General features: G+C 39.8%; 1 protein-coding gene across 3 annotated transcripts in view; it reads left to right on the top strand.

Moving 5' to 3' along the window:
• ola1 (Obg-like ATPase 1) overlaps nucleotides 1-17559 on the top strand; it is a 200616-nt gene that overhangs the window by 177854 nt on the left and 5203 nt on the right. For all 3 annotated transcript variants that reach the window (XM_041201409.1, XM_041201408.1, XM_041201410.1), the window contains 3 exons: nucleotides 3858-3998; nucleotides 5453-5549; nucleotides 9411-9533. In XM_041201409.1, the coding sequence (XP_041057343.1) occupies nucleotides 3858-3998; nucleotides 5453-5549; nucleotides 9411-9533 (361 nt within the window). The remainder of the gene's footprint in view (nucleotides 1-3857; nucleotides 3999-5452; nucleotides 5550-9410; nucleotides 9534-17559) is intronic.

The raw sequence follows: 17559 nt of genomic DNA, 5'->3' as shown, positions 1-17559 counted from the left end.
CTTCCTACAAGCAATGTGAATGTGGTGACATGAACCCCCTTCTGCCTTTCTTCTGCGCATGTACATTGAGTCGCTCGTCACATGCAGGAGTCCACCAAAATAGGCATCAATTTGTTTTGTGGTAGTTTGTTTCTCAAATGCTTCACTTAGTTTATCCAATAAAGGATTCTGTGCTGAGGAACATTACTCCTGCAGAATCCAGATGGCTAACGACAATCTTTCCTAGATCTGATGAAAACTAGCTAGATAGGACTCAAGCTACTGTGATGGCTTTCAGATGCTGTTTCATCGATGTTCAGAGGAAGGAAACTTGGCTTTACATCCTCATCTAGCTTTCCTAAGAAAAATCTCCCAATGCCAAACCTCAGCTTATATAAAGCTGATGTGCAATCTACTGAAAACTTCCTGGATGCCTTCTGGGGATCTTTGGAAAACTGTTTGGCAAGTCAGATGACTTTTGTGCCATGGTGAAAGACAGGTTCTTCTCAGCAAGATAACCAAGAAGCACGGCTTCAAAATTTGACCTCCGATCTTTGGTTGGTACATATGGCTTTGGTGGAGATGAGGTATTGCATAGGTAGTTGTAGCAGTAGCAGCCTTGACAAATGGATGCTGGCCATATGGCTGATCCTTCAGAGTTTGACTGGGATTTCTCAGCAGAACAACTGTAGAATGATGCAACAAAAAGTGCCATCTTAGTTTCAATGCAATTGTACACTTTTGAAGCAGACTGGCTGGCTAATGGTGAAAGTTAATTTCAAACGATTTTGCATATGCAATGAATAAAAACTTAAATCATTTGGCTTTCTGTCCTTTGCATTGTAGTAATGGGATTTGCATTGTACTCAGTACAATTACATGAGACCAACCTGTCGGCAGATAATTGATCTTCTGGGTCCTCATGTTTTCAATTTGTTTTGCACATTCAGCGTGCTTAAGTGGTACTTTTTTTTTTCCCCCATGCACCACAGTGTACTTCTGAATTGGATATTGAAAGAAGTGAGTGTGGAAATCGCAGGGGCATTGACCATAATCTTTTAGTCTTCCCTGGACTCAGGAGGTGCTAGAGGACTGGAGAATTGCAAAAATTACACCCTTGTTCAAAAAAGATTGTAATGATAAGCCCAGAAATGACCTACCAGTCAGTTTAACTTTGGTGGTGGGGAAGCTTCTAGAAACAATTATTCGGGATAGAATTAAAAGTCAATAGAAAAATGTGGGTTGATTAGGAAGCGCCAGCATGGATTTCTTAAGGGAAGATTGTGTTTAACTAACTTTCTGGAGTTTTTAGGAGAGGTGACAGAGAGAGTTGATGAGGGTAATGCTGTTGATGTAATGTACATGGACTTCTAAAAGGCATTTGGTATAGTCCACACAATAGACTTGTGAGAAAAGTTATAGCTCATGGAATAAAAGAGACAGCAGCATCGTGGATACAAAGTTGGCTGAGTAATAGGAAACAGCGAGTAATGGTTAATGGATATTTTTCAGGCTGGAGGAAGGTTTATAGTAGAGTTCCCAAGCGGTCGGTTTTGGGACCCTTGCTTTTCCTGATTTATATTAATGATCTAGATCTTGGTGTGCAGAGGACAATTTTAAAGTTTGCAGATGATAGAAAACTTGAAAGCATTGTAAACTGTGAGGACAACATTGTAGAACTTCAAAAGGACAAAGACAAGTGGGTGGAGATAGGTGGCAGATGAAGAAGGTCAATGCAAAGAAGTGCAAGGTGATTCATTTTGGTAAGAAGAACATGGAGGCACAATATAAAATAAGCGATACATTTCTTAAGGGTGTGCAGGAGCAGAGGGGTGTATATGTGCATAAGTCATTAAAGGTGGCAGGACAGGTGGAGAGAGCAGTTAATAAAGCATACAGTATCCTAGTAGGTATTGTTAACAGGGGCATGGAGTACAAGAGTAAGGAGAATATACTGAACTTGTATAGGACACTAGTTAGATCTCAGCTGGAGTATTGTGTACAGTTCTGGGTGCCACACTTTAGGAAGGATGTGAATGCATTGGAGAGAGTGCAGAAGAGGTTTACAAAAATGGTTCCAGGGATCAGAGACTTCAGTTATGAAGATAGTTTGGAGAAGTTGGGACTGTCTCCTTGGCGAGGAGAAGGCTAAGAGAAGATTTGATAGAAGTGTTCAAAATCATGAAGGGGTTGGACAGAGTAGATAGGGAGAAATCTGTTCCCGCTCGTAAAAGGATCGAGAACGAGAGGGCACAGATTTAAAATGATTTGCAAAAGAAGCAAATGCCATCTGAGAAAAACTTTTTTCACACAGCGAGTGGCTCAGGTCTGAAATGCATTGCTTGGAAGTGTGGTAGAAGCAGGTTCAATCGAGGCATTTAAGAGGGAATTAGATAATTTAAGTAGAAACAATGTGCAAGGTTACAGGGAAAAGGCAGGAGAATGGCATGGTCATAATGCTCATTCGGAGAGCCGGTGCAGACACGATGAGGCAAATGGTTTCCTGCACCTTAACAATTCTGTGAATTGCACCACAGGCACAACATTTTTACCTGGTTGCCAAATCTTTCGAAGGAAGTAGGCCAGCAGCTCATTGCCAGTTTTTGCTTCCAGCCAGTCCCAATACCTCATATTCTTTAATCCCTTCTTGACCTCTCTAAGCGTTCAAGCTCCACCTCTATGATCAACAATATATTTCTGTGACTTGTCATGGTACATGTTTTCATTCATAAGTGTACACCGTGGCTGAAATAAATTGGCCATTGGCTGAATACTGTACAAGCTTTCAGGCCAATGCATATTGAGGCAAGCATGGATGTGCTTGCAAATCTGGATTGATTTGATAAGAATCTCCTAGAAGGAGGAGGCCTCTTAGGCCATGCTATTCATCATTAAACTGGAATGTAAATGATGGTGAAAGTTGGCATTTCATCCTTTTCACTCAGCTTGAAGTTAGTGACTTTACATCAAAGTCACATAAACTGCACAGAATATTGCCACAATGGGACAATAAATCGATCGACTCAAGACACTGGAGTGCAGTTCACTCCCAGAAAGATTTGTAGACTTTTTAACTACAGTCGTGCAATGGTTGGGAGCTGAGTTACAATGTACATCATTTCCATGCTCCAAGTTGGTTAAGGTAACAAAGTTGCCGTATTCCAAAGACAGAGTTCCTATCTGAGGAAAGGATTTAAGCTGTGCAACCAGAAAACTAGGTCCCCTGCAACATTCCAAATATATTCTACTTACATTTTGATGAGAGTCTGGAACCTGACGTGATTTGCTTGTAACAGGTTACATCTCACCTGTCCTCGCTGCTCCCCCGGCATTCTTGTCCTTGCCCCTCCCCTTCGGCACCCTCGTCATCGACCCTCCCCCTGGCACCCTTGTCCCTGACGCTCCCCCATCCTGATATCAGCCTGCGCATACGTGAATTGACCCTGGCAAGCTGGCTAATTTGCGGAGTTGTTATGATGATGCCGGTGATTGCTCTGTGCATGCTTGGAGTTGCTTATGCACAGAATGCACTGGGCTGCATTGGCAAGAAACAATCCATTGAATAATTTACTGCTATGTATTTGACCCTCCTCCCATTTACGTCTAGATTTTTTTATTACTAATAATGGCTTTCATATAAAGAAGCATAATGTGTAACTGCAACTTGAGATTGAGTAAAAGCTAACTGCAACATTAGTGGTATTTTGGATTCTTAGTGTAATCATTACTTGAAAATGACTTGACCTTGAAAGACATACAGAAAAATGGCATCATAAAAACCACACATTCTTAATGAATATGTATGCCCTACTGGATAATGAATGTGATACAGTGATGCATGCAGCTCATGAAAATGTTTTTGTGCCTTTTGTGTACAGGTTAGTAAAGATTAAAGAGTGGGTGGACAAGCATGACCCAAGAGCGTTGGTCATACCTTTCAGTGGAGCACTGGAACTCAAGATACAGGAAATGGGTGAAGAAGAGAAAGAGAAATATCTGGAAGAAAACAAAACCCAAAGGTTAATAAGCATTTCTTCTGAAAAGTTTTATTCAGAATTCTGAATGGTTTTAACTAATTGAAGTGCAGAATTGTTTTTAAATTAGATACTTTACAAAACTATTAGGCATTTTGATTTCTTGATCCTTGTGAGACGCGTACATAGCTATATTAGTTTTTATGGTCTGGATATATTTTACACGAAGCAAAGGAATAAGTAATTTGTTTGTTCTAGGCACCTGGTGTTCAACTGAGTTTGGTAGCGTGAAGTCCTTGCCTACATCTAATCTTGTTTGTGGTCTCGCTCCTTGTTAATGGGTTGTTGGCTTATTCCCCTCTTAAACTGATCAGATTTCTGCTCATACGAAGTGTTTAGGGATTTAGAGAATGAGGTGGGTTGTATTAAGTAGATTTCCAAGGGGGGGCCAGATTGACTAATATTTCTCTTGTTTGGCTGTCTTGTCTTTGTTCATCTTTTCTCCCCACTTCTTCACTGCACATAATCCTACTTTTTTAAGAAGCTGAACAGAAAGTATTGAGCTAATTAAAATGTTGAACTGGAGCTTGGAGTCAACTTTCATTCGTCATGCAGAGCTTTTGCAAGATTCTTTTGTCCTCTATTTAAAAATGAAACATTTTTTGCTGCACTTTGCCCACAAATTCAGAATAGCTGGCAGATAGCCACAATAGATAGTAGGATGCCACATTAAACTTATATACAGAGAAAATGGTTTGGAGTTATAATAACACATTAGTTAAGGGTGTTTAAATTTTGTGTGCTTTATTAGTATAGCCCATATCATATATAATTGCACTATGCATTTTTCATGCCCACATTGATAATTTTTATTGGATTTTATTCCATAGGAACCCTATTCAGTTTTTACTTACAGATGTTGTATGAGAATAAAATTATTTTTTTAAACACTGATTTGTTTATAACCTTGTTACAGCTGTTGGGAGGTTCATGTCAGCCTGTGGGTAGTGTCTTCTCAGGGCAATATTCCTTGCAAAGCCTTTATTGTTAGATGAGCTATGGCACGGAAGAGGTATTTAAAATCTCAAAAATAAAAACATGTTGGAAGTACTCAGCTGGTCTGGCAGCATCTGTGAAGAGAGAAACAGTGTTAAAGTTTTGAGTCGAATATGACTTCTTCAGAACTCTTAAGATTGTATTTGTCATAGGTTGCAACCTCCAAATGTTCACAATTTTAGGAATTTCAATGTGTATATTTATTGACAGTATATAAATTACAATAATTATACACAAGCCTAAATAACAGAAAATAAAGCATTTGAATAATGTATTTTGTTATTTGATAACTTTATGAAAGATAACATTTGTGTATCACATTATTTGTATTTGGGAATATACAATTTCAAAATCCTAAAATGTTAACGAATAATTTTTAAAATGTTTGCACTGAAATAAATTGAAAGTACCTTTAAAAGAAGCATTTATGTTTGTCATTTCAGTGCATTGCCCAAGATCATCAAGACTGGATTCTCATCTCTGCAGCTCGAATATTTTTTTACTGCAGGCCCAGATGAAGTGCGAGCATGGACCATAAAGGTATGTTTCATAGTCTGTTGTCAGCCATACACAGTTCCACACTGTTGAATTCAGATTGATATCACAGACTTTTAAGTTTGTCACGGCAGTGGTTAGCTAGTCATTATAGATGGGGTTTTGTTCGTGTTAACTTTAATTATTTGTGAGCTGTTGAACAGTGAAAGTGGGGTGCATTGATTGAGGCAGGTAGCAATTGATTCTGCCTATTACATAGTATGAATTTCTTCATCCTGCAGAATCTATCTTCCCTCCTCCTGTGGTCAGAGATAAGGCACCTCAGTATTGTGCTTGCTTAATCTGTGTGACTGGGTTTGTCGCCAGTGAAATTGATGTTGCTTTTCATTTGGTATTTGCTAAGTTTGTTTGGGTTGTGTGTGGCTTCTTCTCTTGCTTTACTTGAGTAACATGAAGTTTTTTTTAAACTAACAGCATTGTATTAATATAATCCGTTAATATGCAAAATGGTTTTATTCAGTGGTAATCATGAATGGACTTTAATGAATTTCTCATTTTTTTGCTGATCTCTTACAGGTTAATGTTTGTAGTACATTAAGTGTTGCACAGTTGAGCTCTTTGTATATTGTAACATTTTGGACTAAAATATCACAATGTCAAATCAGTTTTTTCAATGTTTGATGGTCCTATTTGTGTGTGCAAAATTTGAAACATACAGATTAAAGTTTAATGAGGAATATTAATTTGACAAGTTGTTTATACCCAGGATAGGTATGGAGTTATTCACCATAGTTGAATTTATGTACGTGATTGACTACTTTTAAATTATTTAGCAGCTGTTAGATTGTTACAAATTTTTTACTTTCAAATTTTCATTGCAATTATGAGTTGTTCTTTGCTTAATGATGCAGCTTCCAAAAGTAAAGATTTCAAAGATTTTCTGTTCTCAGTGTCTGTGAACACAAAAGCTCAGTGGCATAATTGTAAATTATGATGTTTAATGATTTACAGGAAAAGGGCACTCGGTAGCATTAGCTTCAATTCTAGACTTCTTTCTGGTTTTATGTCTCGCAAAATAGTGGTCAAAAATCTCTTTTCTATTAGGAGTGATTGGATTTTTATTTCTGAAGTCAAACCCTCAGGAGACCCAATAATTTGTATTAGATGGACACCTGCAAAATTATCAGTGGATTCCTGTATTATAGAAATGAGGATTGACACCTGTTTATTGTTTATTTTTCAAAAGCTGAAATTCATTTTTTAGCCCAGTAATGGCTGAAAACAGACAGCAGCTGATGTTAACAGAGCATATTATTTTCGTTAGAAAAAATACAAAATGGTAAATTCCTTTGCATATTCCATGTGCACCAAAATGGTGCTGAATGGGATGCTGTTTTGAACAGGAGTAGACTATTTAGTTCTTTGACCTTATTCTGCTTCTTTGGTTTGCTAGTTGTTTTAAATTGGGGAGCAAGGTTTTTCAAGCATTACAATCATGTGCTGACACCAAATTAATATCATTTTATCAACTCCATTTTAACTTAGAAACTTGCATTTAAATTATATTTTTGGTATCAATACATTTAATCGGGCATCATTTCAAAAAAAAACTTTTACATGAAGAGGAGAGTTTGCACTACAGCCATAGTAATCTTACACTCTGGCCAGGCCAGTTGAAGTGGGATGTAATATTGAATCTATTGTCACTTACTTTTCAGACAGCATATGTACAGTAAGGTTAGATGGCATGAGAGTATTTACCTTAGGGAAGGGGGCATACCACAACCACTCTTGCAATTAACAAAATTTGTATTTTCATTTGAGAAGCTGTTGATTGTAGAATCATAATATTACAGCTTATAAGTATTAAGTAGTTCTAGCTTATTTGAATGAATTCTCGGAGGTCAGGTAGTTATAATGTTGTGGCTGCATTTAACTTTGTATTGGGGGACGAAAAACTAACTGCATATGTCAGTGACCTTCTGTATAGCTCTACTATAGTAGACACATGGCTCGTCTACCATATTAATCTAATAAACTCTAATTTTGACAGCCGTACCTTTTAATATAGAGTTGTATTTGCACTCCCCTGCCAGCTGATTTGAAGGCGTAGGGCAGGTTAAATCTAGTGGGCCCCACTACAATTCTACCAGCAGTGGGGATGGCATAAGGCAACCTGTCTGCCAGTGGGCCAATTGAGGCCCAAAGTAGGGAACCCTCCCCCCATTGCCTCTCAAACCCTGGCACCACCCACCTCCCGATCCTCAAACACTTACAAAACTCCGATCTGTCCTCATCACCCAAGTGCAGTACTAGCAGTAGTCACTGCTACCGATAAGTCGAGAGCTACAGGCCTCTGATTGGCCAGCTGCTCTTTGAGTGAAGGAACTTTGTGTCCTGAGGGGTAGAAATTTACTTCCAGCCTATTAGTGACCAATTAAATGACTGCGGGGGCAGTTACTTTTCTCTGGGCAGGCTATCCCACGACTTTTTAGTTGTGGTGGGCAGGAACCACGGCACCCTGTATAATTCAGCACGCTGTCTCCATATGTGGAGTTTATTAATACAGAAATGTACATGCAAAATAAACTTTGTGGTCTGGAGAGAAGAGTTGAATAATTTATCTAGCATAGGTAATTATGGGTGCATTTTTATTCAGATACTCTGTTGGTAACTTTGAATGCTTCAGGGATATTTAGGCAGGTAAGCATCAGTGAGTACTCATATTAACTCAATATATCTTGTATTGTGAAAACTGACTTTTCTAGTGCCAGATATTTTAACATGCTCTGATAAGCATCTTTGAGGTTACCATTATGTGTCAAATTTTCTTGCATGGCCTTTTTTGACATTGTAGACCCATTATAATTCAGCATATGGGCAATTACATAATATTGTATTCCTGTCCTCCTACATAAACCTAAACGCTGATTTATGATGGTTACATTTATCAGTGCTCTATCAAGGAAATTACTTTATGCTTTGTAGATTATAATAGATTATATTCATCAAATGAACACTGAATGTTGCACATTTCTCTTAGCTTTTGTGAGCTGGGTGCTACTTTGTATTACAGTTCTCAGAAATTAAATGCAAGCTTAGCTTTAACCACTGAATGTGGTTAATTAACACAGTGTAAAGATTTGCAGATAAAGCTTATGCAGAAACATAAAATAAAACACAGGAGCGATTTTAAAGCTTATTTGCACACATGTCCTGAAGTTACTCACTTTTGTCCATCTGCAACAAACTTACGAAAATTGTGTGGTAAAAGTCCTTTTGGACAGTAATATTTAAACATTTGATAGCATTTTATTGTACATTTTTCATTTAAGATTAGTGTGGTCATTTGCTAATAAGTACCCTGGTTTAGATTTTTCCCCTTTTTGTCAGTCATTCTAACAAACATAATTCTCTTGAAAATAATTTTAATATCTGAAAACATTTAATTGATTTTTGAATTGAGAGTTTGAGTACCAATATTCATACTGTGGAAATGTCGCAAGCAAAGCTTGTCTTACATTTTGAAAAATGCTATTTGTGCCCTTTGGGTCAATAAATTCAATTATAGCCTCAGATCATGTAACCAAAACATTGCCTCAGACACCTTAAATGAGAAAAGATGTAGCTGGGCTCACAGTGACAAGATTACTTCATCTAAAATCAATACCACCTTCAAAATCTGTATCAAAAATTGCTGCTTTGCATTGATAACAGAGGTTACTTTATCTCTGGTTTCCTAAATGGGTATCCAATATCAGGATAAGGCTGATTGTATATGTGACATGTCAAGTGATATGAAGCAAAGTTTCACTGAAGCCTGATACTGTATCAAAGGGACATGCATCTCTGCTGTAATCCATCTTCTTAAAAACAATTAATTTTCCTTTGGTCTTCTACTGACAGAAAGGTACGAAGGCGCCTCAGGCTGCTGGCAAGATCCACACAGATTTCGAGAAGGGCTTCATTATGGCCGATGTAATGAAATTTGAAGATTTTAAAGCAGAAGGCAGTGAAACTGCTGTCAAGGTGAGAGTACTATTGCAGCTTTTTAGACATTTCTTTGAATTAAGAGAAGTCTCTAGTGATAAGTGACCATGGCAGTCACACTCAGTATTAGAATGGCTGCTGATACAAATGTGTGGTGGATTTACACTGGGGAAAGAATTATCCTAGTTCTGTTATGAAAGACATGGCAAGGTAACAGAGTCGAAGAATGATTGGCAGCTAAAAAGCACAGCTACTGTACTTCAAAATCAGTGCAAAGATTTTAAGAACAGCTTGTGTTTTACAATAGTCTTTGATATTTTTATTGATTTTAAGTGTTGATTTACAATAATGAGTCCTTTATTTTCAACTGTGAAAAATCCAAAATCAATTTCCGAGACTGGTCAGCATAATATATAGTTAATTATTTTACAGTTGGATAGCATTTTAAAAAGGTCAATATTTTGTCAATAAGAGTTGATCATCTTGAAACTTATAAGATTCTGAGGGCTTGACAGGGTAGATGCTGAGAGAATGTTTCTCAAGAACTAGGGGACACAATTTCTAAATAAGGGGTCTCCCATTTAAGATGGAGATGAGGAGGAATTGCTTCTGAGGGTTGTTAATCTTTGAAATTCTTTACCTTAGAGAGAAGTGGAGACTGGATCATTGAATATATTCAGGGCTGAGTTAGGCAGATTTTTGATCTACAAGGAAGTTTAGGGTTATGGGGCAGCAGGAAAATGGAGTTACGGTCACAATCAGATCAGGCATGATCATATTAAACGGCTTGAAGGGTCAAATAACCTACTCCTGCTCCTATTTCTTATATTATTTTGCAACCTAAACTTACTAGATTTAATTAATCATAAATGTAATACTTCTGCTGTATCAGCTATTCATAACTTCAGCAATTACAATTTGTGTTCATATATGAGCACTGAATCCAGTCAGTTATATTTCTCACAGAACAGGTCCTCACACCATAAATGCTTACAATCCAAAGCATCATCTTGTCCTAAAGTATGGTTGTGTCTTAAATAAACCAATGAATGATTACAGTTAATGATTTAGTTTTTGAGGAGTGGGGAAGGAGACAAGTATCTCTGTACTAAACTAAGAATGAAACTTTTTATTCCCAGTTTTTAAGAAATTAAGAAAGAACCCATTAAGCTGCAATGTACTTATTACTTCAAGGAGACAATGGATACCCACATAGTTAAACTGTTTTCTAAACACTAGATGGCAGTTTCAGTACAAAGACACAGATTAATTTTTTTTCACTTTAAGCTATTAATGACACCTGCATGGATTACTTCTATTAATTGGCAAATTATTCCACTGTACAAAGTAATAGATTTTGATGTGTGAAAGTAATTATTTTGATTATTCTGTACTTTGAAATCCTAAGTGAACACCTGATCTCTTTGTTTAAAATAACAAAAATAGACACTACCCTGCAAATATCAATTGGAATTATTTTTGTGCACTGCACATATGAATCAAATGCATAAATATAAGGTATACTGTGAAACTTTTCTATCAGCACAGATACCATGTTATATAATTGCTTGACACTAATTAGATCGTTTTTCTAGTCTTCTGTGCTTTTGACACAGTTTGAAACATTTCAATTGTTATCAGATTATGATTTCAAAAAGCTACATTCTTGATTTGGTATTACCAGTATCAATCATAAAATATATAATGTTATAACCAGCTGTTTATTTTTGTGATGAAAGCAAAATACAGTGGATGCTGGAAATCTGAAATAAAAACAGAAAATGCTAGAAAAGCTCAGCAGGCCTGACAACATTTGTGGAGAGAGATACATAGGGCAGGATCTTCTAGTCGGCAAGTGGGGGCTGGGTCCGCTCGCTGGTGCATAAAATAACGCCGGGTGGAATTCCCGACGTCGCCCCACGTCATTTCCATTTTCAGGTCACCGGGAGCGCAGTCGAGTCAGCTGCGCGCCCGCCGACCTGTCAACAGCCTATTGAGGCCATTGAAAAGCTAATTAAAGTCATTAATGGAGCTGCCCGTCCAACCTTAAGGTTGGACGGGCAGGCTGGGAGCCCTGGCTTCGGAAAAAGCATGAAACCTTGTCCACTGGCGGGATGAGGTTTCATGAGGGTATTTAAATTTTTATTAAAGCTTTCAATAAAAGTTATGGACATGTCCCCTCATGTGACATTGTCACATGAGTTGAGACATGTTAGGGAATTTTTTTACCATTTGTGTTACAAATTTTAATTCTGAGTCGATCTACCTGAGGCAGCTCTTTCGTGCGCGTCCCGGCTGAGGGATTTCCCCCGCCCGCATAGGGAGTGCATAGCGCTTTCGAGCAGATGTCACGTTGAGGGGGCCTTAATTGGGGACGGTGATCAGAGGCGCACCCACTCGCGCACTTCTCTCCTCCTCCCCCCCTAAACAGACGGGGGGAAATTTTTTCTCCCATAAAGTTTTGAGTCTGTATGGCTCTCAAGAAGAGTCATACAGATTCAAAACGTTAACTCTGTTCTCTTTCCACAGATGCTGTCAGACCTGCTGAGTTTTTCCAGCATTTTCTGTATTTATTATTTATTTTTGTGAACCTGATATGGTGAACAGCACAGTGGAAGTAAATATAGTTTGTTAGCCCCAAGATGTTCAATTTATGACCCATTTAAAATACCTATTTTTAATGTAAACTATTAAGGGTGTGAAGAATAGATTTATGTTTCCCACTGTGTCATGAGGCAATTACTATCCAGATTGATATGGAACTGTCTAAAATGGGGTTAAAGGAGAAGGAAAGATTGAGGGAAGTATTTTCTGTGGAAATTATTCTCCTGTTGTGTTGAAATTGTCCATTAACGATGTATGGTACTTTTGGTAAATACTTTCATTTTTGCTGGGTAGTTTCAGCCTCATTGATTCCCATGCCTTAAGCATTCAGCGTTGGTAGTACATGTCCAGTAATTTGAACTAGGCCTGGGACCAACCACTTCAACTGCTTCATCAATGATCTTCCTTCCATCATAAAGTCAGAAGTGGGGATGTTCCCTATAGATTACACAATGTTCGGCACCATTCTCAACTCCTCAGATACTGAAGCAGTCCATATCCAAATGCAGCATGACCTGGACAATATCCAGGCTTGAGCTGACAAGTAGCAAATAATATGCGCACCACACAAGTACCAGGCAACGACCATCTCCAACAAGAGAGAATCTAACCATCTAACCCCTTGACATTCAATGGCATTACCATCGCTGAAACCCCACTATCAACATTCTGGGGGTTACCATTAACCAGAAACTGAACTGGAACAGCCATTTAAATACAGTGGCTACAAGAGCAGGTCAGAGGCTAGGAATCCTGCAGCAAGTAACTCACCTCCTGACTCCCCAAAGCCTGTACAAGCTACAAGTCAGGAGTGTGGCAAAATACTCTCCACTTGTCTGGATGAGTGTTGCTCCAACAACTTAAGAAGCTTGACACCATCCAGGACAAAGCAGCCCACTTGATTGGCACCCCATCCACAAACATTCACCCCCTCCACCACTGACACACAATGGCAGCAGTGTGCACCTTCTACAAGATGCACTGCAGGAATTCACCAGGACTCCTTAGACAGCACCTTCCAAATCCATGAACACTACTATCTCAGACAAGGGTAGCAGACACATGGGAACACCACTTTATGGAACTTGCACTCCACTCCAAGCCATTCACCAGCTTGGAAATATATTGCCATTCCTTCACTGTCATTGGGGCAAAATCCTGGAACTCCCTCCCAAACAGCACTGTGGGTATACCTATACCACGTGGACTGCAGGAGTCAAGGTGGCAGCTCACCGCCACCCTCTCAAGGGCAATTAGAAATGGGCAATAAATGCTGGCCTAGCCAGCGGTTCCCACATCCCACGAATGAATTGTTAAAAAAAAATTTAAACGCAAGAATTTTAACTTGGATGAGTTAATAGACCTGGACCCTCTAGGTCAGCAAAGACGAGGGTGATGGATAAGCGAGACTTGATTTGACATGGACAGTAGAGTTTGGCTATGTCTACATGCATAAACAGGATTTCTGGTGCATCTGCAGAGAAATAATGCTGCTTGAACTTACTGTGAACGTAGCAACAGTTGCTGATGGTTGAAATTATGATGAGAATAGATTTAGAAGGATAGAAAATGCTGCAACAAGATGGGATGCAGAGAAGGAGATGTTGCTACAGTTGATTCTGACCTTGGGGAAGAGCGTTTATTTTTATTTGTTCGTGAGATGTGGGTGTCGCTGGCTAGCCCAGCATTTATTGCCTATCCCTAATTGCCCTTAGGTGTTAGTGAGCTGCCTTCTTGAACCACTGCAGTCCCTGTGGCATGGGTACAACCAGAGTGCTGTTAGGGAGGGAGTTTCAGGATTTTGACTGATCGACAGTGAAGGAGCGGCAAAATATTTCCAAGTCAGGATGGTGGTGTTCCCGTGTGTCTGCTGCCCTTACCTTTTAAGGTGGTAGCGATTGTGTTTGGAAGGTGCTGTCTGAGGAACCATGGTGAATTCCTGCAGTATATCTTGTAGATGGTACACATTGTGCGTCAGTGGTGGATGGAGTGAATAATTGTGGGTGCAGACTACTTTGTCCTGGATGGTGTCAAGCTTCTTGAGTGTTGTTGGATCTATGCTCATCCAGTCAAGTGGGGAGTATTCCGTCACACTCCTAACTTGTGCCTTGTAGATGGTGGACAGGCTTTGAGGAGTCAGGAGGTGAGTTACTTGCCACAAGATTGAATGTCAAAGGATGATGGTTAGATTCTCTCTTGTCGGAGATGGTCATTGCCCGGCACTTGTGTGACGCAAATGTTACTTGCCACTTGTCAGCCCAAGCCTGGATATTGTCCAGGTCTTGCTGTATTTGGCCATGGACTGCTTCAGTATCTGAGGAATCGCGAATGATCTAAACATTGTGCATTCATCAGTGAATATCCCCACTTCTCATTGTTGAAGCAGCTGAAGATGGCTGGGCCTAGGACACTACCCTGATGAGCTCTACAATATGTCCTGGAACTGAAATGAGTGACTTCGAACAACCACAATCATCTTCCTTTATGCTAGGTATGACTCCAACCAGCAGAGAGTTTCCCCCTGATTCCCATTGACCCCAGTTTTGCTAGGACTCTGATGCCACACTTGGTTGGTCAGATGCTGCCTTGATGTCAAAGTCAGTCACTCTATTACCTCACCGCCAGAGTTCAGCTGTCTATATTTGAACCAAGGCTGTGATGAGGTCAGGAGCTGAGTGGCCCTGGCGGAACCCAAACTGAGCTTCAGTGAGCAGATTATTGCTAAGCAAGTGCTGCTTGATAGCACTGTTGATGACCCATCCCATCAGAGCATTTCGGGGGATTCATCATCTTATGGAATTGCAACCATACCCGCAGGTGCGGCTCACTGCTGCTCAGGTATCCCCTCCAGACCTGTCTCAGAGTCATCTCAGTAGTCCAGGTCCGACTGGATGAAAAGTGCGGCTTCTCTGTAGCTCCTCTGAAGTCTCAAGGGCAATGTCTAAAAATCTTAATGTTCAATCACCTCTCAATATTCAAGGGCAAGAAAAAAGAACTTCCTGACTTTAACAGGTTGCATCATGCTTTGAGATGCAGCCAGTCTCTATGTTGACGCTGAGCCTACCTGAATTCCCACTCTGATTATCAGATTCCTTGGGGTCAATATATACTAGTAGCTTAAGTAATGCTGCTACCTTACATGTTCCATTCTCTAAGGATAGTGTACGTAAGGCAGTTTCATTTGCCAGTTCATTTTTTAAGAACTGTATATGGCCAGCCTAGAATTATACCTGCAATTGTGACTGAGAAACCAGGCGTACAGTATCTGCCAGATATTCCACCCACGGTGGTTGACAGGGCCCCTCAACTGTGTCCGGCCCATCTCCCGCACATCTGCCCTCACACCTTCCTCTCCCTCCCAGAACCATGATAGGGCCCCCCTTGTCCTCACTTATCACCCCACTAGCCTCCGCGTTCAAAGGATCATCCTCCGCCATTTCCGCCAACTCCAGCATGATGCCATCACTAAACGCATCTTCTCTTCACCACCCCCCCGGCAGCATTCCGCAGGGATCGTTCCCTCCGGGACACCCGGGTCCACTCCTTCATCACCCCCTACACCTCAATCCCCTCCCATGGCACCTTCCCATGCAACCGCAGAAGGTGTAACACCTGGGCCTTTACTTCCCCTCTCCTCACCATCCAAGGGCCCAAACACTCCTTTCAAGTGAAGCAGCATTTCACTTGCACTTCCCTCAATTTAATCTACTGCATTCGCTGCTCCCAATGTGGTTTCCTCTACATTGGAGAGACCAAGCGCAGACTGGGTGACCGCTTTGCGGAACACCTTCAGTCTGTCCGCAAGCATGACCCAGACCTCCCTGTTGCTTGCCATTTCAACACTCCACCCTGCTCTTATGCCTACATGTCCATCCTTGGCCTGCTGCAATGTTCCAGTGAAGCTCAACACAAACTGGAGGAACAGCACCTCATCTTCCGACTAGGCACTTTACAGCCTTCCGGACTGAATATTGAGTTCAACAATTTTAGATCATGAACTCTCTCCTCCATCCCCACCCCCTTTCTGATCCCCCTTTTTTCCAATAATTTATATAGATTTTTGTTTTCCCACCTATTTCCATTATTTTTAAATGTATCCATTGTTTTATCTCTACCTTTTAGCCTATTTCGATCCCTTCCCCCCACCCCACCCCCACTAGGGCTATCTGTACCTTGCTCGTCCTTCTTTCTACTCTTAATGTCACCTATTAGCACATTCCTTAGATAATATCACCACTTTCAACACCTCTTTGTCCTTTTGTCTATGACATCTTTTGACTATCTCCACCTATCGCTGGCCCTCTATCCAGCTCTACATGTCCCCCACACCCCGCCGCCGCCCCTAAACCAGCTTATATTTCACCTCTTTTCTATTTTTCCTTAGTTCTGTTGAAGAGTCATACGGACTCGAAATGTTAACTGTGTTCCTCTCGCAGATGCTGTCAGATCTGCTGAGTTTTTCCAGGTATTTTTATTTTTGTTTTGGATTTCCAGCATCCACAGTTTTTTGTTTTTATATGGTACCTGCCTCTTGACTATCATGTTCTATGGCTAGTCACTTGGAGGAAAAAGAAAGAAGCCTGCATTATCTGATGTTTGATATTTTGCACTCTCTCCCTTGTTGTTTGCATGACCTTGCTCTGAGCAAATTGACTGCCACGTTTTGATACATTGCAACAGTGACTACACTTCGTGACTACTTCATTTTCAATAAAGCATCTTGGGATGCCCTGAGTTCATAAAAGACAATATAGAAATGAAAGTCCTATCCTTTGAAATGACTCGCCTCTGCTGCAACCCTAACAGTATATTTGGGGATCAATGTATTACACTGCATGCATTTTAATAGACTTAGCAGCACTTTTGATTTCTGCAATCCTGTGCTGGGTTTATTTCACAAATCGATGTTCATTTTATGTATGCACACATAATTCTGGTTTATAATTTAATTACATAAAAATCTGAGATTAACTTTGAACAAAACCTTTACATGGTGGGCTGATTTTGAAAATTATTTTGCAATGATATCCAAAACTTTTAATAGTTTGAAATATATATAAAAGGGGTATTTAAACTAGCAAAACCTTTTGTGGTTGATAGTTATGTGACAGCGATAGTTTTTCTAAATCTATACCAGAACCTAAGGGAGTTTCTAATGGCAAAAGCAGGAATCACTGTGAGGGGGAAAAGAACCAATAGAATGATTTGCCGAACATTTCTAAGGAAAATATTGATTTGAGACAGCACGTTAACAATTGCTTAAAATATAAATGTTAGAAGAATTGGAAAACCTTTTACAGACTTTACACATAATAGATTTTACATTTTATGTTACTGCATGTTATGTTCTGCATGGCTTAATTAACAATTAGTGCTTTCTGAATGCTTCAACAAGCTTTTCGAACACTCATCAATGTTTCTGGTGTTTTATTTCACATTTTACAGAAATGATTTAAACTTT

This window comes from Carcharodon carcharias, chromosome 12 (assembly GCF_017639515.1).
Source record: "Carcharodon carcharias isolate sCarCar2 chromosome 12, sCarCar2.pri, whole genome shotgun sequence".
NCBI lineage: Eukaryota > Metazoa > Chordata > Chondrichthyes > Lamniformes > Lamnidae > Carcharodon > Carcharodon carcharias.
This window is presented reverse-complemented; position numbering and strand designations above follow the sequence as displayed.